The 25,630-nt window shown below is 36.6% G+C and overlaps 1 protein-coding gene across 3 annotated transcripts in view; it reads left to right on the plus strand.

Moving 5' to 3' along the window:
• The first annotated feature begins 10,026 nt into the window (after positions 1 to 10,026).
• The window catches only part of LOC131079416 (probable enoyl-CoA hydratase 2, mitochondrial), an 85,613-nt gene continuing 70,009 nt past the window's right edge, over positions 10,027 to 25,630 (plus strand). Inside the window, exons 1-2 of one of the 3 annotated variants that reach the window (XM_058017357.2) lie at positions 10,027 to 10,484; positions 10,974 to 11,143. In XM_058017357.2, the coding sequence (XP_057873340.2) occupies positions 10,055 to 10,484; positions 10,974 to 11,143 (600 nt within the window). In that variant the 5' untranslated portion in view covers positions 10,027 to 10,054. The remainder of the gene's footprint in view (positions 10,485 to 10,973; positions 11,144 to 25,630) is intronic. The other 2 variants (XM_058017356.2, XM_058017355.2) reach the window with 2 other exon arrangements.

Raw genomic sequence — 25,630 nt, forward strand, 5'->3', positions numbered from 1 at the left:
GGCTCTGTATTCTTCTATCTTGGTGAGCATGGGTAATACATTTTCCCATTTATGCTCTTCTTTTTCCCATGGCACAATCTGATTCTGAATCTCCGCAGTGAGGCTTTGCATCTCATCGCATAGCTTCCTGGAGCTTGTAATATATTTTTCACCATCTATAATCACTCCTTCAATCCATTTCTCTACAGCCCCTGCGATATGAAGTGGGGTCAATTTTTTTTGAAGCATGCGATATGGGAAGTGCTCCAAAATAGCCTATGCTATCAATGAACTAAGCTAGAATCTTGATATGTCGTTTCAGTTCTCTTTTCTCTTGCCCATCTTTTTCTGACCTAGTGAGCATCTTCTTAGCAGATACTTGAAAAAGGTAATTATCAGAATCCCTGCTCATGTTCCCGCGATCCACTTTGGTGACCTCAAAATCCTCTGCATTTACTTCCTTATTCTCATCTTTGGGCTTATAGGAAGCAATTTCGACAACCCACCTCCCAGTCTTTTCATCAACATCCAATCTGGCAATTTTTTTGAACTTCTTTTGTTTGGGACCCTTCTCTGTGTATTTGACCACCATGTCTTGAATTGGGATAGTCACTGGAATGAAGCTCAGTTTCTTGCTTACTGAAGTGGTTAGCCATTTAGGAGTTGCACTTGAACTAGCTGTTCCTCCGGTTGCTTTCAATGGTGGTGTCATGGCTACACTGATCACATGAGAATCCATGGTGTTGACAATGTCGCTGTCAAGGTCCTCGACTTCGAAAATCTAAGTATCAAGGATCCTGTCTTTTACCTCTATGTCTTTGACCTGGTCCATTTTCTTCTGCGCAGCACTCCGTGACCTTGTATATCAAGGAGTAGAAAAGTCCAGAGTCGAATTAGGCTTGTGCTTGGTGTGAGATGACTTCTTATTTTTACCTGCATGAACAAACATAGAAGTGGGGTTATAAAAATGTTTTGGGGGACATAGAGCAACCTCACTATCTCTTGCAGGATCAATCTTGATACCTATTTTCATTGCTCTTTTCCTATTAACCCAATATGTGGTTCTTTCCACGACTCTCTTTGTTCTAAGTTGTATATCATCCTCTTCTTCTACATCCCAATTAATGCAGGACGTTTCAGGTTCAACTTGGTCTAGATATCTAGGTTCAAAAAGCTCTAGATAATCCTCTTCGATCCCACTTATATCAAGTTTCACCTGCAGTGAAACTACCTACTCCAGAACCATTCACATATTTGCTCTTTTGAACACTTCAAGCTCATCACTACAATCTTCCCAAAAGTCCTCCAAGTATGGGATTGGAAGATGAGGCATCAAACCAAGACTCTGTGAGAAACCTTTATTATCAAAACCCTTCCTTTCATGATACAGTGGAAAATTGAAATTATTCAAGTCAGCTCCTATGCTCAACGCATCTGACATTGAACTGCAAGATAAAATGCCCAATTGAATAGGAAAACGATCCTCCCATTTATCTCTGGGTTGAACTTTCTTAATTACGGTAGTCAACTACCTACAAATCTCAACAAGGACAAAACAATCTAAACAAAAACGAGGAAGTCTGAAAGGCTCTTCTTCAAAACCACCTACCCTTATATAACATAAATGAGAAAACTGAACAAAGAAACTACCATATCTTTTCACTAATGCCTGGGCATCTTCAGACATCTGCTTAGTTTTCATGCTCTTTAACTCGTAACACAAATCTCCTAGGAAAGCATTATGTACTCTCCTAAAATCTTGCAATGCATTATCTTTTTGCAACATGGGGTAAAAATCATACACATAAACATCTCCCTCAATGAGCTGCCTAGGTATTCCCACTATTTCTTTAACACAGGCCAGGCAATATATCAAATATGAGGACATAAAGAAATTTTGCTTGAACTTCTTCGCCATGCTCAGTTGTTCCCTCATGGAGTCGGCAATAAGCTCCGCCTAGTCAAGATACTGCTTTCCTTCCAACACCAGTTGCACATAACAATAAATCCAAACATCGAAGCTATAGGCCTCAGCTGAACCTCTAACTCAGTGTAATAGTAACATAACATCATGGATGTGGGGAAGCATGTGATTCTTGTTGGGATACTTAGGTAACCTAGAGCCACCCCTTTGAGGAAATTTCAACCAATGCTTCGCTATATTATTTCGGTTTCCAGTTTTATCTGCATTGAACTCAGTGACTGATTGGGTGGGAGAAAAAATCGAGAACTGATAATCAGGCAATTTGAAAACAGAGGAAATAACTTCCCTGTTAATCGCAAGGAGGGTTTCACCATTATTTCTCTTGATGGTTTCAGAAATAGGATCATACCTCGCAATGCACTCCCTAACTAATTTTGGGCAAGGGATAGCAGGAGGAAAGCCTGTCGCTTCTACAAGACCACTACTTAGAATTTCTAAACCAAATGAACCATCAATTCCTTTAAACACCCTTTCCTTCAAAACTTCCAAATTTTCTCCTTTCAGGCCTGTATCACTGACAATGGGTTATGTGCAAGCAGGACTGAAAATATTTCTGAAAAGGTGCAGACTGGACTTCATAATTCATAAATAACAACCCTTTTTCCCTCAACATATTTAATTACGAGAGAGAAAAACAACTAAAAATCACTTGGAGAAGATAGGAATCAAACTCACCTTCATAGTTGAAACCAATTGAACAATTACCAGCAGACAAACCTTCTATCAAACACTCCGCAACAATGAAGAACAAGTTTCAAAAATCAACCACTTCATACCTTATAGCAAAAGTAGTGATACAAACTTATTTAGTGCATTAATTCTGGTCGTCAACTCGAATGTGCCGAGCATTGGGATTTGACATCACTCGTGTGTATTGAATGCATGGCGGTGCTTTCGGGGTAGCCGCCAATTTCCAAAAATGATTACTTGCCTTCAAAAATCGGCCAGTTGACGTCACCTGAGATATGGTTCAATCTTCATCATACTTAGCAATAAATGCACCATCATCCCTTTTAGTCCATGGGACCCACTTGAATTGAACACGCATGAACAATTTGAACTGACTTCATGAGGGTTCAGGTAGTTCAAAGCGTACACTACGCTAAGAAAATTCTCATTGAAAAGATTAACTCTGTTAAGTGTCGTCAGTCTTTTAAACTTCATTGAACATGTTGAACACCACTGAACTGTTTGAACTAGGTTCAAAGGGTTCACAGCCTGGAGGAGAGAGAAAATGAAACATCACCCGTGACTGTGAAGTAGAACTGCTGCAAAAAACTTGAGTGAACGTTGGCCTGAAAACATCTTAGACACAACTTAGAACCTGGGGTACCTAAATGAACATTATGAACTATTTTCAAAATGGTTCAAGGGGTTCATGAGGTTCAAACTGACCATTGAAACTCGACGCTATGGATTAAGAGACAATTTACCAGCGAATTTTGGATTGAACCAATGAATTTCTGAAAAGATAAAGACTCAAATAAAATTTTGGTAAGGTGGCTTACTCTTGTTATGAGGGATGAATGATAGGATAACAGGTTGGTCCATATAGATCAGTGTGCACAAGTTCAAGTGGCCTTGAAGAATTATGCTCTTTGGTCTTGATGGTCACCTTAGTCTGCTTTCTCTTCACACATTCATCACAAAATGTGCTTGTTGGTTTGATGATCTCAGGTATGTGTCTCACATAACCCTTCTTGCTTACTTTGACCAAGTTGTCAAAGTTAATGTGTCCTAATATTCTATGCCATAGCCAGCTCTCATCCACTTGTCCCATCATGCATTGGGACTCATAACATTCCTTCAGATTGTAAACATTTTCATCTGTCCTTTTTCCTTCTGGTACAATATGACCGGTACTCTCTTTTCTTATCTGGCAACCTGTAGAAGCAAAAGTGAATTTATATCCTTTATCACACATCTGAATCACACTCAACAAATTGTGTTTTAGACCCTCTACATAGTATACATCACGTGCCTTCAATTTGCCATCTATATTTAGGGTACCTTTGCCTTTTATCTTGATGGAGGAGTTATCTCCAAATCTCACCGAGCCTCCATTCCAATCTTCAAGCTTGATGAATTTCTTTTTGTCACCGGTCATGTGATTGGAACATCCACTGTCTACAACCCATAGGTTTCTTCTTTTTGCATGTAGGGCAGTCTACACAATCAGACTTGATTCCGCTTTGTTCTTGTCCTTCTCAACCCATACCGATTGAGTTTCTTTCTTCTTGTCTGCTACAACTTCATGCACCGGTTTTGTCACCAATTTCTGATCTGGTGCTGACTTCTTTTGCTTGATTTTCTTGAGCTTGCAATGCTTTGCATTGTGTCGAAACTCTTGACAATTATAACATTTCACACTGACATTAAAAGATGAACCTTTAAAGCTATTGTAGGACACAACTTGACTTCTCCTACATTCAAAAATCCTATGACCAAATCCATTACACTGATAACAAACAACATCCATATCCCATAGTGCATTGAATGGATTTCTACTTGCAAAACTGGTAGGGGATTTATTCATCATATTACAATCAACAATTCTATGTCCAAACTTATTACACCGGTAGCAATAACCATGGAAATTGGGTACATAACAGTCTTGTTGCTTTGGACCGGCAAACCTTTGTCTCACCGGATGTCTTCTTCTCATGTTATGGGCTCTCATGAATCCTTCATTATCAACTTTGGGCTTCCCTTTGAAATCAACATACCAGTACATTGAGTGTGGCTTCTAGTTCATAGTTTGAGCATACCAGTTTATAGGGTGGTTTCTTGCAGCTTCAACATATGTCTTCTTCCCAGTACCCTTGTTGACAATAAAGGTATGTTTTTCTTTGCCTTCACTTGAGGAGGTAAATTGTATCTCCTTATCAGATGTGTCTTTGCTGTTTGAACTTTGTCCTTCTTCAAATCCTAAACCACCGGTATCTTTTGAGTGCTTTTGATTGCTCAACATCTTGTCCAAGGCTTCAGTGTTGCCCTCATATTTGGTCTTCATCTTCAGTTCATCCTTGCTCTTTTCAAGCTCCTTTTTGAGCCTTACAATCTCTTCTTCTAGTTTCTGATGCTCCTTCTCCTTCTTCATCAAATCAAAGGATGTAACTTCACATATCCTCTTGCCCTCTTCCAACCGGAGTTTCATGTCTGAAATTATTTGATTTGACTCATCCAAGGATTGCTTCAAAAGACCTCGTTCTTCTGCAGCAACATGCTTGATCTTCTTGAGTTCTTTTCTTGTCTTACTCAACTCTTCAAGAGCACTTATGAGTTCACCTTCTAGGTCCACTTCAACTTCAATGTCTTCATCTTCCCCATCTTCAACAACTGGTTCATCTATTTCCATAAAGAGATTAATTTATCTTTCATCCTTAGTGTAGTCATCTTCTAATGCACTTTCTTCATCTGTGGCATCATCCTCAATGGTATATAGGTTGTTCTTCTTTCAGTAGCCTCTTCTTCCTCGTCGATAAACTTTCTTCTCTTTATCTTTACTAGAGGACCTGTCAAACCTTCTTTTCTCATCTCCACCGATTTCACCATAAGGACATTTCATAACAAAGTGTCCTATTTTACCACAGTTAAAGCATTTGAGAGGCAATTTTCCTTTATAATTACTAGATCCTCTTTTGAGCTTTCTTACAAAGTTTGCCACTTCAGTATCCGAGTCTTCACCAGACTCAACATGAGCAACCTCTTCCTTGCCCTTTTTAATAGAGTTGAAAGCAACCTCTTTCCTTGAAGATCCTTCACTGGTTGTCCTCATTTCATAAGCAGTTAGGGAGCCAAATAACTCATCCATTGATTTTTTTTTTCAGATCCTTGGCTTCCTCTATTGCAGAGCTTAGTATCATACTTAGATGTGAGTTATCTAAGTACCCTTTTTACAATAAATTCATCATCTATTTCCTCTCCAAGTCCTTTAATGGTGTTCATAGTTTCATCTACTCTTTGAAAATAATCTGCAATCTTTTCTTCATATTTCATCTTTAAGATTTCAAGCTGGCCTCTTAGTGTTTGCAACTTGGCCTCCTTGACCTTGACATCTCCTTCAAATAATCACTACAATTTGTCCCAAGTTTCCTTGGCGGATGAGCAGTACACTACCTTAACAAACTCATTATCTGATAGCCCACTAAGAATAACATGTTTAGCCTTTGCATTGTTTTCATAATCCTTCTTAGCATCCAGATCAGTAGGAGGAACACTAGGGACAATATACCCATTCTTTACAGACATCCAAACATCAAATCCTAGAGAGGACAAATAGGTTTCCATTCTTCTACTCCAAAAGGCATAGTTGGTTCCATCAAACATGGGAGCTTTGGAGGAGGAGGAGGATTCATTTCTTGCCATTGTGTTCTTAGACCAAAATCTACCCAAGCTAGATAAAACCTATCTAACTGGGAACCTAGGCTTTGATACCGATTGTTGAACACAAGATACCAGTAAGAGGGGCGGGGTGAATCAGTGGTTTCCAAAAACTTAACTTTTTAATCCTAATTACAAGTATCGGTTAGCAATTCTAGCATTAAGAGGATATATTGGTGAGATAAGAAAGGAGATCAAAATGCAATCACACAAAGACACATCACATAAGACTGGTTATATGAGGAAAACCCAATGTGGGAAAAATCTCGATGAGAAATGTTGCTAGAGTCTACTGCTCCAATCCAGCCTCACAATGACATAACAATATTACAATGATTTAGGGCACTAACCCCTGCTGATTTAGGGCACCAACCCCTGTAGCGAGCACCAACTCAATGATATACAATGAAATACAAACTTATTACAATGGATACACCTTGTTACAAATGAGTTTTGTAACACCTCCAATGAATACACTGCACCGGTTATTCTGTCTCACTGCTTCTTCTACTACCGGTTCACTATTCACTCACTCTGACCCCTTACCAATCAGTCTCTGCCTTTCTTGATTTCTTCGGATCCTTACTCAGCACTTTCTAACTCTGTGATGTCTTCTCACCGGTTTAAACATTGCTTTGTTTTTCACCAGTTGCTCTACTCGCTCTATCTTCACAATTCTCCTTCTGCTCACCCTTTCTCTGTTAGACTCTTTGCTGTTGTCTTGGTGTTTCTTCCTTGGCGGTTCATAGGTTTACACAACTGTTGTACTCTCTTGCATCTCACTGGTTACTTTAACCTTACTGGTTAAACCTCTGCTAAACCCTCTTGCCAGTTATACCTTTTCTATCGATTCTCCTTTAGATACTCAGTTGCAATACTCTTCTTAGTCTAATCAACACTTTGTTCGCTCAAACACACTTCCCTCTTACAACTGACATCATCATTTTTGATCTTCAATTTGCATATTTATACATGAACTTTCTCGCTTGACTACAATATTTAAAAAATTCTCGCCTAGGATTTCCTTTACTGACTTTAATCAGATCAAATCACATCAAATATCATCTCGAAGATTAATATCTTGCAACAAGGCAAAACTGCATTGCCATATCTCATTATTTATGTACACATTTACTATTTTTGGCAAGCATGACTCTGCTTTTTGTCAATCACCATTAATGTTACAACAGTTTACATCTCCAGGTCGACAAGAAGATTATATATCATGCATCGATCAACACGCATGAGTTGTCCATTGATCTGCATCGATCCACAAACTTTTGCAACTCACATGTGATTTTCACAGTCTTCATTTAATGTCGACTGACTCTGCAACTACCTCGTTGAAGCACACTTCACCGACTACTGTATGTTAGCCACCTGGAGTCCACGTGTCTTCGTTGTCGACATCCACCTCAACACACTCCACTTTGTTGGTTTAAATTCAGTCACCGACTAAAACCATCCTACTGGTATCTGCCTTATGCTACCGGTCTTCTTACCCTACTGGTCATGCAATAATCAGTCAGCCTTTGAACCATGCAGTCCTCTGTTCTGTTGTGGGATCACATCAACCCGATCACCAAACTCGTCGATCCACAACATATATCCAAGGTGAGTCACTATGTCCATTTCTTCTACACTTTGTTGCAATACTGATGGCCCTGTTTACCGGTTGACACTGCTCCTACCTACATATTGGTAGTCTGTAGTCTTTCAACTGTCTCCAAGTGTCATACATCAATCTCCTCATGCATCCTGGTTGACATCAATGACAACACAATGCCAACAACTTTATGAATTAAAATAATTCTTAATGAAATTTATCCAAAACTACTTAAAATTATTTCAATTGCTCTTCTCACATTAGAAAACATATAATTTTCTTCTCTTTAGTAAATTTTTAAAATTCTTTTTGATAAAAAACTTGTATTTCCTCTAATAATCTTTTATCCATTTGTATGAAGCCAAAAAAAAAAAAAAACAATTTAAAGAAATCAGTTAAACTTTGATTTTATTTATGATCATGTCACAAATGCATGCATTGAAACACTCATTAAAGTCTTAAATTTCTATTAAGAATAATTTAAATAAAATAATTAAAATTTTATTTTATCTCTTATTCTTTGTGAATGCATATATTGATTAATTTTGTCAATGTGTAAAAAATTTAGAAATATTAATGTGTTTCAAATTTGTGTGTATTGCACATGTATTACACCATTTTCTTTAATAAATTTTTTGTTAATCCTTTTTCTTTTATTAACTTTTAAATTGTAAAATAACAATCATTGATGTACAACAAATGTAACTCAATTGAAAATTTCAAAATCATTGGTAGTAATTTTTTTGAATAAAAGGTTTGTAAATAATAAATTTAATAAGGAAGAGGAGATAAGATTTTTATGCAATTTATTAATATATAATTTTTTTTTTAAAGTTCTTCTTGACCAAATGGTACTTCTTAAGGTGTATTTTTAGATGGAATAGAGCTAGAGTAACATAACTTGATCAAGATAGTTCTATTTGACTTTACTATACAATTTTAATTTAAAAATAATTGTCTTGAAATATATATATATATATATAAAATAAAATTAAATATATATAAGCTAGTTAATCACCAACTACAAACAACCCCTTTATTCTAATTCTTATTAAAAGTGAAAAAAGAAAAAAAAAAATCCTATGCCTACCATTTCACTAAAGAATTGAAATTCACTTCCATAGATAGGGAAAGAACACCATTAGTGGATCATGTTCCGATAACCAATCACTCCTTGTGCATCCAACCCCTCAATTACTAATTTTAAAGGAGCCAAAAAATGATAATGAAAAGCTCATTAATAAGATTCACATGTACCAATAACTGATCACTTTTTAGCTTTTTGTCTATAATTGACCCATTTGTGCATCAGTACTAGGACATTTGTGCACAAATACTAGGACATTTGTCCACAAGTATTGGCAATTTTGAGTGAACGATTATTGGAACATCTTTAAGTAGGTATCAGACAACACTTTGAAATGTGTAGTTTTTGACCCTTGTGTGTATAAGTGATCCCAGAGTGTACATCACTACTACTCAGATGTTAGAACCTTAACTATAAACAATTAAATCGCATTTAAAAATAACAAAAAAAATCATCCAAATCTCATGTATTTATAAGATCTGCGAATGCATAAAATTAACTATAAACATTACTAATTAGGGGAAAGGACCCAATAGTTGCGCACCCTAACTTCGCGCTTCTCAAAATCCTACGTGAAAATTTCAAATCACTTCGATTTTTTTACAGCAGCTTACTTGGCAAGTCCCCTGCTTATAACTAAGGTTTTAGGGCCACATCATCAAATATGATGCCACATCAACATGCTTTTTGTCAAGGTGTGCAAAATCCCCCCCCCAAAAAAAGTGAGGCCAATAGGTGTGCAAAAGGACCCCAATACTTGTGCAGCTGATGTGGCATAACATGATTGATTACTTTTCACAACAAATGGTATATTTTATTCAATTATTGGTACTTATCATACAACTATTGGTGCAATGTTATACAAAAAGTTGGACATTAAATCAACAAGTATGAAAGTATTAAATCAACAACTTCTATCACAAGAATTGAAACGCGCCCCCTAACTTCCCTTATTTAATTTTATTCATAACAAACATCCCAATCCCCACGGCCATCCTTTCTTTATTCTATAAAAATGCAAGCAATAGGCGGGAGGAGATATAGAACTAAACCGTTGGACAAGGGCAACGGGAACGGACAGAATTTACCAATTTTATCACACCCACAAGTAGTAAACAAGTTAATTGAAGCAGAGATGCATCTTGCACTCAGAAGAATTTCTAGGCTTTCCATAGCTAATTTGGAGAGCATCACCAAAATTTCCGCTTCTTCTCTTTCTTCTTCCTCTGCAACTTGCAACAATGTCGTCTTGACTTCTTCATCTAGCGTGGAAGTGTATGGTGCAAAATGGATGAGATGTTATTTGCATGGTTTGACAGAGGGAAAAATATTACATACTCCTAATGGAAGGGACCAGATCAAGAACACCCAATTCAGAAGGGCTCTCATTCAACAAGTTACTGCAGAACCTGTTACAATGAGACGGTTTGCGGACTCTGATACTGGTAACTACTTTATTGCAGTGACTTACGTTTTTTGATTGGTAAAGTTTTGGCGAGGTTGTGGTTTGCCTTTAATATTCCGTGTCATAAGCTTAGACTGCTTCCTTAAGAATATAATTTTGAATGCATGCACCAAGGATGGATATGAGCAGTGGAGGCTACGGGAAAATCCTTGGTTCATGCTAATACTCAAATCTAGATAATTGAATTCTGAAAGTCATATCACATATATATCAGATTTTTTTTGGGGTCTCTTATGTTATGTGTTCATTCACAGTCCTTGGCTGGACTAACGAATGTCTTGCAAGCCAAATCATGGGGTCAACTTTTTCTCTTGAATTGATAAAACTTGGAAAACATTGTGAAAGTTAAGCTTATTTAGAAAATTTGGAATAATGTTGTCCACAGTGTTTTTTTATTTTGTTTATGTAAATTTAATTTTGTATTTACCTAATATTATATTAAGTATCGAACCTAATTGATATGTGGTAGGGATCATTGAGGTGACTTTGGATAGGCCTGCAGCCATGAATGCTCTAGGGAATGATTCAGTCAAATGTTTGCAATGCATCCTTGAGACCCTGAATGAGGATGATTCTGTGCGTGCAATAATGGTGTGCAGTGCTCTTCCTAAAGTATTTTGTGCAGGTGCTGATCTAAAGGTACTCAATTTTCTAGTCAATCATCATCCCTTATTTTTATATTATACTCAATTCCCTAGAAATAAGGGAAAACACTATCAAGATATCAATAAGTGCTTTCTTGCTTAATTGAAAATCCATTTCACAATGGGCTCAAGGCAAACATTTCTCAATTAGGAAGGATGATAGCCTATAATTTCTATCATTCTTTGGAGAGCAGAGGAGGACATGATATGTACTTTTCTGAGCTAGGATGATAGCATGCATTTTTATCATTATTTTTTGGAGACCCATTAATGGAGTACAACCATTGTACACCCAAACCATATCAGTCTCTCCTAAACTTTCAACATAGAAATAATCACATACCTTATGATCTCCCATGGATATGTTGAGTTGTTGGAGTATTTTATTGCATTCAATGGTGATTCAATTGACAACAACAATATTGAATCCTTCAAAATCTTAGCCTTCAACATCTCTCTCAATCACCAAACCACCATCGATGAAATAGTGGGTCACCCCATTGCCAATAAGCATCATGATCTATTTTCTAGAATCTATAGATAGCACTCCCTGATCTTTGATTGGATGATATTTGGGTGCTCCTGAGAGAACTGTAAGTGTTCCTTTGTTCATACTTTGTCTTCCATCTTTTCAAGCTCAGGTTCCTCTATGGCTAGTTGTGGCTTAGATCTTTCCAAATCTGAATCATCATTATATATTACTTCAATACGATGTGCTTGGCCCTTGCCAAGGCATCTATGGCCCATTTACCATGGTTCCTTGCAGGAGAAGCATAGTTCCTTGCTTCTAAGTTCATTTATTGTAGTCATCTGCCCGAGGTAGGGTTCTGCCCTTAAGCATAGATGACTCAAGCCTCAGGGCTCTTTTGATTGCTTCTTGAAGAGAAATGGGCACAAAAGCCTTAACCATACCTTAGAGGGGTTCAAACAAACCTTCAACAAATAGAAAATTGATTCTCTTTTTAGAAATGCCCAGTACCGTTCTTGCAACTTGTTGAAATTTGGCAACGTAAGATTCCATAAATGTTGATTGATTCCCACAAGTTCTCTTAAATACTCATCCTCATCCTTTTGCTCAAAGCAGTCCAAAATCCTCTGATTCAAATTCATCAAATGTTTTTAGAAGGCTATACCCTTCTGTGATAAAATCATCATGCCACCAATTATAAGCAACACCTTCTAAATGCATAGCAAACTGAATGGCATCTTCCTCCTCCATAGGATTGAGAGCAAAATAATTCTGAAATTTTTGCAACCGAGTCCTAGTATAAATCTCACCGCTGCCATCAAAGGTGGGAGTATTCAACTTACCTACTTTTGTTGCAGCATATTATTTCCATTGTTTTTATTTTCATCTAGGGTTCTTCTCTTTTAAGTTCTCTTAGCCATGATGTCTAGGTAACTAGCAAATCAGATTACATTTTTTAAGGCTTCAGATTGACCTGGGTATTCCTTAAAATCTTTGCCAACCCTTTATATGCAGGAGTCTTTAATCGCTTGCTTGTCATGTGGACTCATGCCCTCGCCATGATCCCAATGTTCACACCACCTGTAATAAAAGGAAACTGACTTTCGGGACCTCGCAATTTTCTGAGAAACTGGACCAAACAACAAAAGAAAATGATCAACACAAGGTTGATACACAAAACAGACGGTGGCAATGGTTACTAGCAGTGATCTCATAGTTCAGTGATTTCAATATTCATAAGGCTGCAATTAGCATCCTTTGTTGTAATTAAGGAAGCCACGCCATTAGTTAGCAAACACAAATTTGTCAGGGGGCAAAGGATATGATAAATGATGCTACTCTTGGGAAGGCTGTGTCCAAAGGAAGGGACATAACCTTCCAAGCGTAAATGAAGGATATAAAAAGGGGAACTATAATTGAATTGAAGGCATCAGAAAAAGAACCAGAATTAATATATAATCTGCACTCATCGAACCATCTAAGAGAATCAGCAAGGAAAAACATTGAAGAAGAGAAATAACGCAATCGTTCAAGGAAGGGACTTTCAGTTTCATAATCAATAAAATTAGTCAGCAGACTTATATACTGTTCAAGTATTTGGTATGAGGCATAATTCATATAACTCTGATCTTGCTGACCTGTTATCTAGTCTTCCACTTGATAGCATGTAGGAATGATAAGCAGTTAACATTTTGTTGCTAATATATATATATATTAAAGACTCTAATACTTTAACCAATGAACTGTCTCATTATGGAGGGTAGAATGGAATACATAATAAGGGATGCAAGTAGTAAATAAGCTTCATTCAAGTATGCCAACCCTGGGTGGGGCCAGGAGGCCGAATGGCAGGTGTCATTCCGTGCCCTTGGGCTTGATGGAAAGGAATAAGCTCAAGTTGCCTTATATGATTTCCCGAGGAACTCCATAATGGGTATAGGTTCTTAGGGAAAGTATTATTGAATCCCACAAGCACATTATGAAATTTACAATGAGGATTAGGGTTCTCTTTATAATATTGTTAATTATGTGTTTCCTCATCTTTCATAATGATAACTAACCTGGTTGCAGGGTCTAAATCAAGACTTAAAGTGGCAAGTTGCATTTCCTAAATATACTTCACACCTTGTTTGGGAATTCTAGGGTAATCCCAAAAGGGGACATTACATTGTTCTTCCTCTGCTACTTTTTGCAGAAACGTAGGTTTTGATGGCTTTGGCATGACATTTTCGATAGACCTATTATTTGCAGATGCACTCCTTTCTCCCTGAGATGCTTTAGTGTGGATTTTTCAGATTTTCTATAGCACACAACAGTAATTCCATTAAGTATATAAATGCATCTTGTCCTTGATGCAATCTAATTATGTTCATGGAGCAAGTCATCTTTTTCTTCAACTTTCAACTTATACCTTCCTCATTCCCCTTTGTCATATCTCCTTCTTTAACTGGATCTTGTGCTTGCAATTTCCATTGCACCTTCTTTGATACCTGATCTCTTTTTCACTGAAAAACACCAACGATTTGGTTTGTCCTATAGGTTGGCAAGATCAAAGCTCGGATGACCCTTAGCTAAATATTTATGTAAAATAATTAGATCTAGAATACCCATAAAAAATATATAGTTTGCACATATAAAACTGAAAGTTCATCGATATACTAGAGCAGATTTATATTAATCATATATGCAGCAAAATTCTTAATTACAACATGAAATATTCAATCTTCAGCACAAATGCAATCTTTGAATGAAATTGCCTTAAAAGACCAAGTAGGTTTTGTTCTTTGATCTCCAAATCCAAGGATTTTGTGATGTTACTTTTCTCCGAGTATAAAATTTGATATATTCAATATATCAGAGTTAATTTTGATATGGCAGCAGATTTATTGGTGTTATTATTGAAGTTTAAAGATTATAAAATATATCTATAATTCAAATATAAATGCACCAAAATGTTTAATTATCATTTAACTAGATTAAGACTTGAGAACACCATCCTTAATATATAAATTAGCATCCAGTAATATGAATATGATTAAAAAGAACAAATAGCATCTCCTCAGAATATAATCAAATCAACTCCATCTCGTTTATAACTAAAATATCTTTGAATGATAATTCAGTACTTATCTGAATCACAACACTTGGAAAGGTCACTCTCACCCTAGGAAGATTTTAGTGGTATTGACCTTCTACATATCACTTTGGAGGATCTGTACAAAAACACTAATTGTTTCTACTCACACTAAGGAATGTGTGCCTACATTGCACCTTGCCTACTCGCACAAAAGCCCTAGTCAAGACAATCCTGGGTGTACTCTATACCTTGAGTTGGACACTCTCGTGTGCCCCTTCTCCGATGCCCATAGTTTACTAAACTAGTTTCTTCTTCCATGAGTGATTTCCATGCCCCTTTCCATGTTTCACATAATGTTTAAGTCTTAAGGGGTGGTTTCCAAATCATCACACCTTTTCACAAAGGTTGCCTTCAATTATTATTAGTAAATGTAATTATTCCTCCCTTTAAAAAGAGTTTTCTTAATCATTCATCATTAATCTTCTTTTTAACCAAAGGATCATATTATGTTTTATTTTTCTATCACTTCAAAGCTTTCATAACTTTCTTTCCACTTTGGGGAGAATGTTTTATAACAGTTTTTGTCCTTAGATCCAACAGGTGAACACAAGTGCTCGACTATGCAAATTAAGGTTTTTTGATATAATGACCAAAATATGCAAATTGATGAAATTGCTCATCTTATATAAATGTTGAAGGTCCAGTCTAGGCCCACACATGTTGAGAGCTGTTTGAAAGTTTCTTGCTATTTTATATTCAAATTTGGGACCATTAATGGCATTCTTGGTTGGCCATGGTTATAGATGAAACTTTGTGTTTGTATGGTAGCGGTCGGGAAAAGGCATGCTAGAAAGGAGGGATTCGGGGAAATGCATATTTGAAGGATGCAATGGCAAGAGGGAGTAGTTTAATGTCAAGTAGAGAGTGTAAAAGTTTTTTGATCAGCCCCATAGTAGCTCAAAGATCACCTGCAATCAAAACAACCTTCCACACAAGATAGAAGTAGTGGAAATGCTATGAAGCTACACAATTCATTAAATGCAAAAATGAAATTGGTACAATATACAATGATATGACAAGTGTCTTAATCATATGATATGAGATACAAAGAATAAATGACCTAAGCAAGCTTAAGTATGTAAGTGTGAATAAGACTTAATAAGAAATTAGTTAGGTGACATACCATGTTCACACTAATAGAGAGGTAGGGAGAGTCTTGAAGGTTTGGAGAAGGAATGTGTCAGCAAAGATTTATGGGTTGGAGGTCAGGAGAACGGTGTTTGTGCCGTGATGTGAGGTAAGAGATAATTTGAGAACTCACAAACAATTGAGGAAGATGATTGGGGATAGAGGCTCGAGGATTCTTGATACTATATGGATCAAGGATTAACAAAATGAGATAGTCGAGCATGAGATGCAAAGCAAATCATTGTGAAGGTGATTGGGGAGCGAGGTGTGGGATTCCCAAGTGCTATGTGCCATGGGAGAAGAAGACTTGAGACCTTTTGCAATATCAAGGATCCCTAATGTGGTTGCATTTAGGTAGGATGACAGTGAAACATGTGGGGGCTCATAGCATGGTAGGGAATGGGAAATGAGGAAGCAGTGATTGAAAGGAGGAAGGCATGATGCTATGAGAAATTTCAAAATCCTACCTAGGATTGGAAAATGATCCAGATACCCTCATACATAGGATTTGGGACATTAAATATCTCCTTTACTAAGGTGCTGAAAACTGCCCTTGGTAATTCTGCACAAAATTGCTGGAATCTTTTGAAAGACCTGCAAGAATAAGAAAGGAACGCCTTGTTTCTGCTATGAATAACAAGCATGCATGATTTGGAGTTTGCAATGGTGATTAGTGTTCATATATAGGTGTTTGATTGTATGCTTTACACCTAATTTTTATTTGCTTGTAGGCCTACTAAACATACTAGAGCATATGTATCTTGGCCAACTATGTAAATTTAAATAGACTGTTATTACTTTCTGAGCAATCAGAATTCTGAGACAACTAGTTTAGAAGTTTTAGCGTTGGATATAAGGAATGTAAAACCAATTTTATTAGTCTTATCGATTTGCCTCTGTAGATGAAAACAAACGATTATATTTACTACCGATCATTGTATTATTTTCTTCTATCGAATGTCTTATAAACAGAGAGGGTAGCGCATATATATCTTTTGTTTCCATTGGATTGTGCCTCCACAGGGGGTCACGATCCTATGTGGAACCACGTGGTTCCACATAGGGTGGTGACCCCTGTGTGGAGCCACGATCCTTCTACACCGGCGATTACTTCCTTACATAAACTCAACGATACATAGCATAGCAAATTTGTTAGTTAATACTAACTAAATTTAATCACAATTAAATCGCAAATAACAGACTTAGTTTCTGTGCATTGATAAAATAAGGAGACAGATTCATTTTCCTGAGTGTTACGACTGAGACTATAATTAACACTCCCTCTTAGTCTTAGGAGTATAGACCTAAAACTTAATTGAGCTCACCACTAATCTCATGAGAATTACATCACCTAGATGTGAAGTATCATTGTGTGATACTCAGGATATACTCACTTTGATATCCAGTTTTAAGTATCAGCCTGTGATACTAAGGATATACTCACTTTGATATCCCTGTTATAGTATGTGCACTGACATTAATCCGCTTACATAATGTCTACTATAACTTATCATATTACTGATAATCAAATTGTCTGATTTTCAGTTTATATGATCTTCGAAACATTTATAAGATCGTCACCTTACAATGTTAAAATACAAGTGTTCATTAACTAAAGAATCGTCATCCTTTAGGAATGAACACAGGGAAAGGTTACATACTTCATATACTCAAATATATGACCAAGAAGTTTACATAAATTTTAGACATCAATTACAGTTTAACCATACCAAGATACCTCCTGAAGTGATCTATTTTCACTCTTGCTAGGGGTTTGGTGAGAATGTCAGCTGTCTGATCTCCTGTATTGACATATTCCAGTCTTATTACCTTTCTCTCTGTCATGTCTCTTACACAGTGATATGGGATCTCAATGTGCTTGGATCTATCATGAAAAACTGGATTCACTGAAAGTTTAATGCAGCTCTGATTGTCACAATGAATGATAGTAGGCTTCAGACTTTCACCAAACAGTCCTACTATCAATTTCCTCAACCATACGGCTTCCTTAGCTGCCATGGATGCAGCTATATATTCAGCTTCTGTGGAGCTCTGAGCTACGGATGATTGTTTTCTGTAGATCCAAGATACCATGGTTGATCCTAAGTTGAAACAACATCCTGAAGTGCTCTTCCTGTCTATCACGCTTCCAGCCCAGTCTGAATCAGAATATCCATGTAGGTTCAATGCAGTGTATTCATAATGCAGTCCATAGTCCAAGGTACCTTGTAGATATCTCAATATGTGCTTTACTGCAACCAAATGTATTTCTTTGGGTTCAACCATGTGTTGACTGAGTGCATTTACTACATAACATATATCAGGTCTGGTATTGACTAGGTACATTAATGATCCAATAATCTGTCTGTATAATGTTGGATTTGCAAATTTGGAATCTGCTATAGCTTCTTTTAGTTTATGTAGGTTTGTTTCCATAGGAGATGACATTGGCTTACAATTCATCATTCCAATTCTCTTCAGAATGTCCTTGATTTAGATAAATACCATTTGGTTTTTGCCATACTTCTAATCCAAGGAAATAATGGAGTAGACCTAAATCCTTCATCTCAAACTTTGAAGCTAGTTCTTGTTTGCATTTTGCAATGAGATGATCTTCTCCTGTAATTAATAAGTCATGTACATATAATATGAGTATCAACATTTCACCTTTGATTATTTTGAAATACAGATTTGGATCAACAATGTTCTTAGAGAAACCTATCTCTAATAAGTAACTGTCAATTCTTTCGTACCATGCTCTGGGAGCTTGTTTTAATCCATACAGTGCTTTCTCTAACTTATTTACCTCAAATCCCTTAGGTTGCTCTAGATATACTTCATCTTCAATTGTTCCATTCAAAAATGCAGTTTTTACATCCATTTGATGAACTTTCCATCCTTTAGATGCTGCTATAGCTAGGATTGTTCTGACAGAAGTGTATCGTGCAACAGGTGCAAATGTTTCTTCATAGTCAATTCCTTCCTTCTGTGAGAAACCTCGAGCAACAAATCTTGCCTTATGTTTTTCTATATTGCCATCAACAGCATGCTTAATTTTAAAGAGCCATTTAGAAGATACAACTGATTTTCCTTTAGGTCTAGGCACAATTTTCCACACATCATTCTTTAAGATAGATTGATATTCCTCTATCATGGCATCCTTCCATACTTGTTATTTAAGAGCCTCTCTGGCACTTGAAGGTTCAGCATTTATGAGGTCTGTCATTAGAGTAACATAGCTAGAAAACTTTGAAGGTCTTTTGCTTTCTCTAACTGTTCCTCTAGGCGCTGCAAAGGATTCTGCTTCCTATACTGTTTTAGTGGCCCATAGTGGTCTCTTCCTGGGATTCTCTGTTGTAGTGTTCTCAAGTTCCAAGGTGTTATCCTCAGGATGCTCCCTCTGAGTTTTAGAAAGAGAATCTTCTTCCAAATTAATGGAATTAGTTGGGATTTCAGGTGTGATGGAACTCCTTGTTTTGTTAATAGCTACATCTTCCTCAAATATGACATCTCTGCTTAATTCTATTTGTCTTTGACCAGGGATGAATATTCGGTAGGCTTTAGATGTTTCACTATATCCTACAAAAATCCCTTTCTGTCCAGTAGGTTCTAATTTAGTTCTTTTCTCCTTAGCTACATCAATATAAACAGGACATCCAAATATTTTGAGATGGCTAATATCAGGTTTAATTCCAGTAAAGACTTCTTCAGGAGTTTTGTCACCAATATGAGAGTGAGGACATCTGTTTTGAATGTATACAGCAGTATTAGTGGCTTCTCCCCAAAGTGCAGTTTCTAGGTTTTGATCTAACAACATAGATCTTGCCGCTTCTACTATTGTTCTATTTTTTCTTTCAGCAACCCCGTTTTGTTGAGGATTGTAAGGTACAGTGAACTCCCTCTTAATGCCAGCATCTTTACAAAACTCTTTAAACACTTCTGATGTGTATTCCCTACCATTGTCAGTCCTAAGAGTTTTGATTTTCCTACCAGAGTGATTTTCTGTAATAGATTTGAACTCTTTAAATTTCCTAAGAATATCTTCAGATTCTTTACTTTTAAGGAAATAAATCCAAGTTTTCCTAGAAAAATCGTCTACAAAGATTACATAGTATAATGCGTTTCCTAGTGATGGTTTAGACATAGGCCCACATAAGTCAGAGTGAACTAGTTCTAGTACCCCTTTAGTTTTTCTAGAACTGCAAGGAAAAGAGCTTTTAGTGTTTTTCCCTAGTGCACATCCTTTACAAACATCTGAATGAATTGGCTTTAGTTTAGGTAGTCCTGTGACTAATTTCTCCATAGAGGGTAGAGCACGAAAATGTAAGTGCCCTAGTCTTCTATGCCAAATTTCTGCTTGATCTATGACTTCATGAAGTAAGCTTTGATTTGTCTCATTACACAATTCATATAGGTGCCCTTGTCTGTAACCAATCACTTGTGCTCTTTTGAAGGTGGCTGTTTTTGGCCATGCCATTACCTTTCCTTCTATGAATGAGACTCTATATCTGTCGTCCTCAAGTGCAGAGATAGAGACTAACTTCCTTTTGATGCCTGGTACAAATAGTACCCCGGTGAGTTGGATTGAGATTCCAGACTTCAATCTGATTGTACATGTCCTGACACCCTTTACAGGATGTGCAGAGTCATCCCCGTGCAGAGTCATCCCCTATTGTTACCTCTTCATTTGATCCCTTTTCCATTGAGTCTAGTAATTCTCTGAATCCGGTGACATGTCTTGACGATCCACTGTCTATCACCCAAGTGTTAGACTTGTTTGAAGCTTGACTTGATAGTGCTGAATATGATACAAACTTCTCAGATTTAAGTTCTGTGTTCCTCTCTACTTTGGCGAATGATGCCTGCTGTTTTACTTTGTCAGGACAGTTAAATGACATATGTCTGTACTGATCACATCTATGACATTGGATTTTTGACATGTCTTTCTTATGAAAGCTTTTCCCATGATGGGATTTTCTCTTCTTGAAGTTTCTCTTCTTGCCTTTCTTACGGGAGTTGGTATTCAGAATGTGGAGGTCTTCATCTTTAGTTTTGTGATTTCCCCCCTTTCATTTGCCTTGATTCTTCAAGGAGACAGTCATCCCTTAGTTGATCAAATTCTGTGAATTTATCCCTTGCATTTATGCCTTGTTTGAATGATTCCTAGGATTCAGGTAATCCGTCTAGGGTAATCATTGATAGTTCTTGCTTCTCGACATGATAATCAAGTTTTTGCAGTTGATCTCTAAGTGAACCTATCCTCATGAAGTATGAGTTTATTGTTTCACCTTTATTTATACTTATGTGGTTCAACTGTCTTTTTAGAGCTAGGGTTTTGCTCGGATTGTTTATTTCATACGTCCTTTCAAGGGTTTTGAACATTTCATATGCGTTGTCATATTTTAATATAAGTGGTATTATGTGAACCCTTACTGCATCTATCACGATTTTTACAGCTTTATCATTTCCTTCATTCCATACAGTTTTCTCAGGTTCGTCTATAGGTTCGGGCTTGTCTTCTTTTATGAATTTGATTACTTTGTTCTCTTTTAACACTATCATAATTTTGACTTTCCAAGCCAAAAAATTTGCTGCTCCTTCGAGTCTGTCCTCGAATCTGATTGTGTTCGCCATTTTAGAACTCTTCAATTTTGTAAACTTCGCTTTCAGTCTATTCGGATCTTTAAGTAGTTAGGCTCTGATACCATGTAAATTTAAATACTGTTATTACTTTCTGAGCAATCAGAATTCTGAGACAACTAGTTTAGAAGTTTTAGCGTTGGATATAAGGAATGTAAAACCGATTTTATTAGTCTTATTGATTTGCCTCTGCAGATGAAAACAAACGATTATATTTACTAACGATCACTGTATTATTTACTTCTATCGAATGTCTTATAAACAGAGAGGGTAGCGAATATATATCTTTTGTTTCCATTGGATCGTGCCTCCACAGGGGGTCACGATCCTATGTGGAACCAGGGTTGTGACCCCTGTGTGGAGCCACGATCCTTCTACACCGGCGATTACTTCCTTACATAAACTCAACGATACATAGCATAGCAAATTTGTTAGTTAATACTAACTAAATTTAATCACAATTAAATCGCAAATAACAGACTTAGTTTCTGTGCGTTGATAAAATAAGGAGACAGATTTATTTTCCTAAGTGTTACGACTGAGACTATAATTAACAAACTATCATGAAGATTGGGTGAAATTTATGAATGGTTTAGCCAAGTGTAAAACACACTGCTTAAGTGTTTACTTTGCTGTCCCAAAGATAGGTGGAGTTTTCATGAGTCTTAGCCATGTTCAAATGTTAGGTGAAAAAAACTAGTGGTTCAGCAATCTAGAAAATGTACCTCACAAACACTTCTTTCAATGCTTTAAGGCAGGCCAGAGTTTAACATTGTTTTTTTCATCTTATATTGCTAAGGCAGAAATGACTAATGGTTAAGCCAGATCCAAGGTGTGCTGTGGGAAAGACAACTTAAACCGATTTCTTGATCATGCAGGTAGAGAACACATTGTCTGAATTTTTAGCCATAAGAAAGGTCCGCTGGCAGAAAATGTTAGTGGGAAAGTCACAATATAATCATGACAACTCTATTTAAGCCACCCTTCATCCCCAAGGTGGAAAAATCAAATGGTTTGACCATAGTGTATATGCATTCAGACATGAACCATTTTGTTACCATGTTGAATTGAACCTTAATTTGATGTTGGCATCTCCTTTCATAGCCTTCATGCATTAGCCATTTCCATGCTCGTCTTCTTTGCCATGGCCATCATCAATCTCGAACTGTATCATTATTTTGTTTTAGAATGGCTGCAAACTCGATCAACCTACACAAATTGTTAGTCGAAAACAAGACCATGACACAACAATCCTACAACCTGATGAGGGAAGATTACAACTGACTTGGGTTGACACACACATGATGATTTATTGACAACAAAATGGAAAAAAGTTAGTACGGATGTTGAGTTTTATGTGTACAACACCTATATCTATTGATTTCAGTCTGCCATGTCACTTAATAATAGCATAGGACTAGTGAGCAACAAAGTAATGCATATAGGATTCATATGTATGATTTTTCTAATGGCCTATCTGTGGGTTTTACAAATCATCCTCACACTTTGACAATGCCATATTCATGGCATCTGTTTTTTTCCTGCCTAACTCACCAAAAGAAGCAGTCAAGCCTTTCAGCAAAGGAAAAGAACCTCTTTCGGTAGTTATACGATCTGAATTGTCCAACCTTTGGCTTTACATCTCAAAGAGCTATGTCTTGAACAAAAGACTAGAAAATCCATTTGTGGTCACAATTTAAATAGAGTACTTCCTTGTTTCTCATCACTGTACAAGATGTGTTGAAGTCAATTATGAATATGAGATCATCCTCATGTAATGATTAATAAAATAGGTCGAGCTCATCCCAAATTCTTTGTATGAGAATTGGATAATTTGAAGAATAAACAGAATCACTTGAAGAGTGTGATTCTGTAGTAGCAAAGTTTGACTGCAGTCTAGTTGTTGTTATAGGCCAGGGGCTAACCTTTGTGTGAGAATTCCTAAGGGTCGCCAAACCTCCAGATTTTCCTTTTTTATCTATTATAAAGCGAGCCCAGGTTTTCTAGTTTTGCTCAATCCAAACATCAAAATCCTCTCAGGACAACTTTATCTCTTGAATACATGCAATATCAGGGTGAAGAATCTGCACTTGTCCTTTAAACAAGTAGTTTTTCTTATGAGCATTGATGCCTGTATTATTTCATGAAAAAGCTTTATCAATGATTTTGGGTCACTTTTATATATTTGCCATTGATGAGATTGCAAAGTAGGAGCTGTGTACTTGATCTAATGTCCTCCTGATCCCCTTAATCTCCTCTTTCTAAATCTAAATGTTTGCCTTTTCTCAGAGACTGAGATGCATATAGCTGCTCCTTTTTGTTCCCCCGGTTGTGTCAGAAGTTGAATTCTTTTGCTTGATTGATGGTAGGAGACGTTAGGAGAAAAATATCCCTTGGCATGTGCCTCTCTAAATCACCACTAGCTCTTCTCACATGTCTACTTCTAGAATTTCTACAACAGACTTGGAAGGGGATTATGAAGAAAAGGGGCAATATCAAAGGGTGTGTTTTCTTTGTCAGGAGCAATAAATTCAGCAGTGGGGAGAGCAGAGCCTCAAGGAGCCTAAGAAAGAGTCAGGAAAAAGGGGAAAGGGTTTTGCTGGCTTATGCAACTGAGGAATCATTGCATGTTAAATTTTATCATTATCATCAATCCGCAATTTCAAATTTTCCATAGATAGAAGAGATCACCTTGAAGCTGAAAGAAACAAGAATCCTACCTCTCTTTTGAAGTACTTTCTCCATTAGATGAAGCTTAGATTTCGTTTGCATGTGGGAGAGGGGTTTTTTTAACTGGTCAAGGTACTCCCGTACCAAATGTATTACTTTTGGTAATGATGGTAGTGGATGAGTAGACTTTTAATCAATTTCCATGGAGAGGAGATGTCAATTCTAGTAGGTTGGGATTTGGATAGGTCAAGTCTGATGCAAGTGTGGTCAAAGGAGGAAAGAGAAGACTCTTTCATGCTTTTGTAGAGCTGAAAAGAGAATCCAAGGTTTTACCAATAATTTTATTATAGTCCTCTTTCTAGAATTTGGAGGTAAGAGGAACAAGCTTAATCCTATTTGTAAAAGATACAAATCTTGTTAATCTGAATGTTGAAATTTGAGGATGAAAGGTGGAGGAAGATTTCAACATTTTTGAAGTACTAAGATCTTGCAGAAATTTCTCCAAGTCCACCATACTATTTCAAATGATGTGGCTAAAATTTGGGATCCTCAAATTCTCCACATAGTTTGGAAATTTATTCCTTTAATTTTTCTTGTATAAGGCTAGATCTCAACAAAGCAACTAATGAAAGCTCAATAAGAGAGTTGGTCAGTCTCTAGCACCAGTATTTTATTGTCAAAATCCAAAGTTGGATTTAACAAGGTGGTATTGAATCTTGATAATCCAAGTCATTGAATATTTGCATATTTCTCTTCTCAGTTGTCTTCTTTAGGAATTGAATATGCATTTTCCTAGCTTAGTGTTACAAAACTTAGATTTGATACCAACTCATAGAATGATTTTTGACTTGGAATTGGTAAAGAAAATCACAAAAAACTTGGGATAGACTTGATATCAAATGCAATTGATTGATCGATAAAGGATTCGGTTTTGTGCTGATTGGTATGTTTTGTGATAGAGTACAACTTGTTTGTATAACAAAGTGTTTAGGGTGGTACAAGACACCCATTTGTAGGTTTTGATGTGTGCAAAGATTTCAAATTGAGTTTTCTACCTACTTTTGCAAAATTGCCAGTTGTATAGGCAGTGAAATTTAGCTACAATGACTTCATTAGCCCTTGTAGTTAACTTAGATTCTACAACAAATGTGTGATCATCTCCTAGCATAAGTGACGAATTTGAAAATGGCTGTCTATCAAAAGCAACTAATTTCTCGTGCTTAGTTGTGCGAGTCCAGTGATGTTCCAAATTCCAAAATTTTTTGTATCTTCCTCAATGCTCATTTTAACTATTGATAGTAGGGGAGTCTATCTATAACATATATATGGTTGAGTTTGGTGTTTTTGAGTCTTAATTCTCTTACTTGAGAGTTTATTGAAGTTTTCTTTTGTTTTATCTTATGTTCATGATTGTTGTACAAGTTGTAAGAGAAGAGGTT

Source organism: Cryptomeria japonica, chromosome 6 (assembly GCF_030272615.1).
Source record: "Cryptomeria japonica chromosome 6, Sugi_1.0, whole genome shotgun sequence".
In the NCBI taxonomy this organism is placed as follows: domain Eukaryota; kingdom Viridiplantae; phylum Streptophyta; class Pinopsida; order Cupressales; family Cupressaceae; genus Cryptomeria; species Cryptomeria japonica.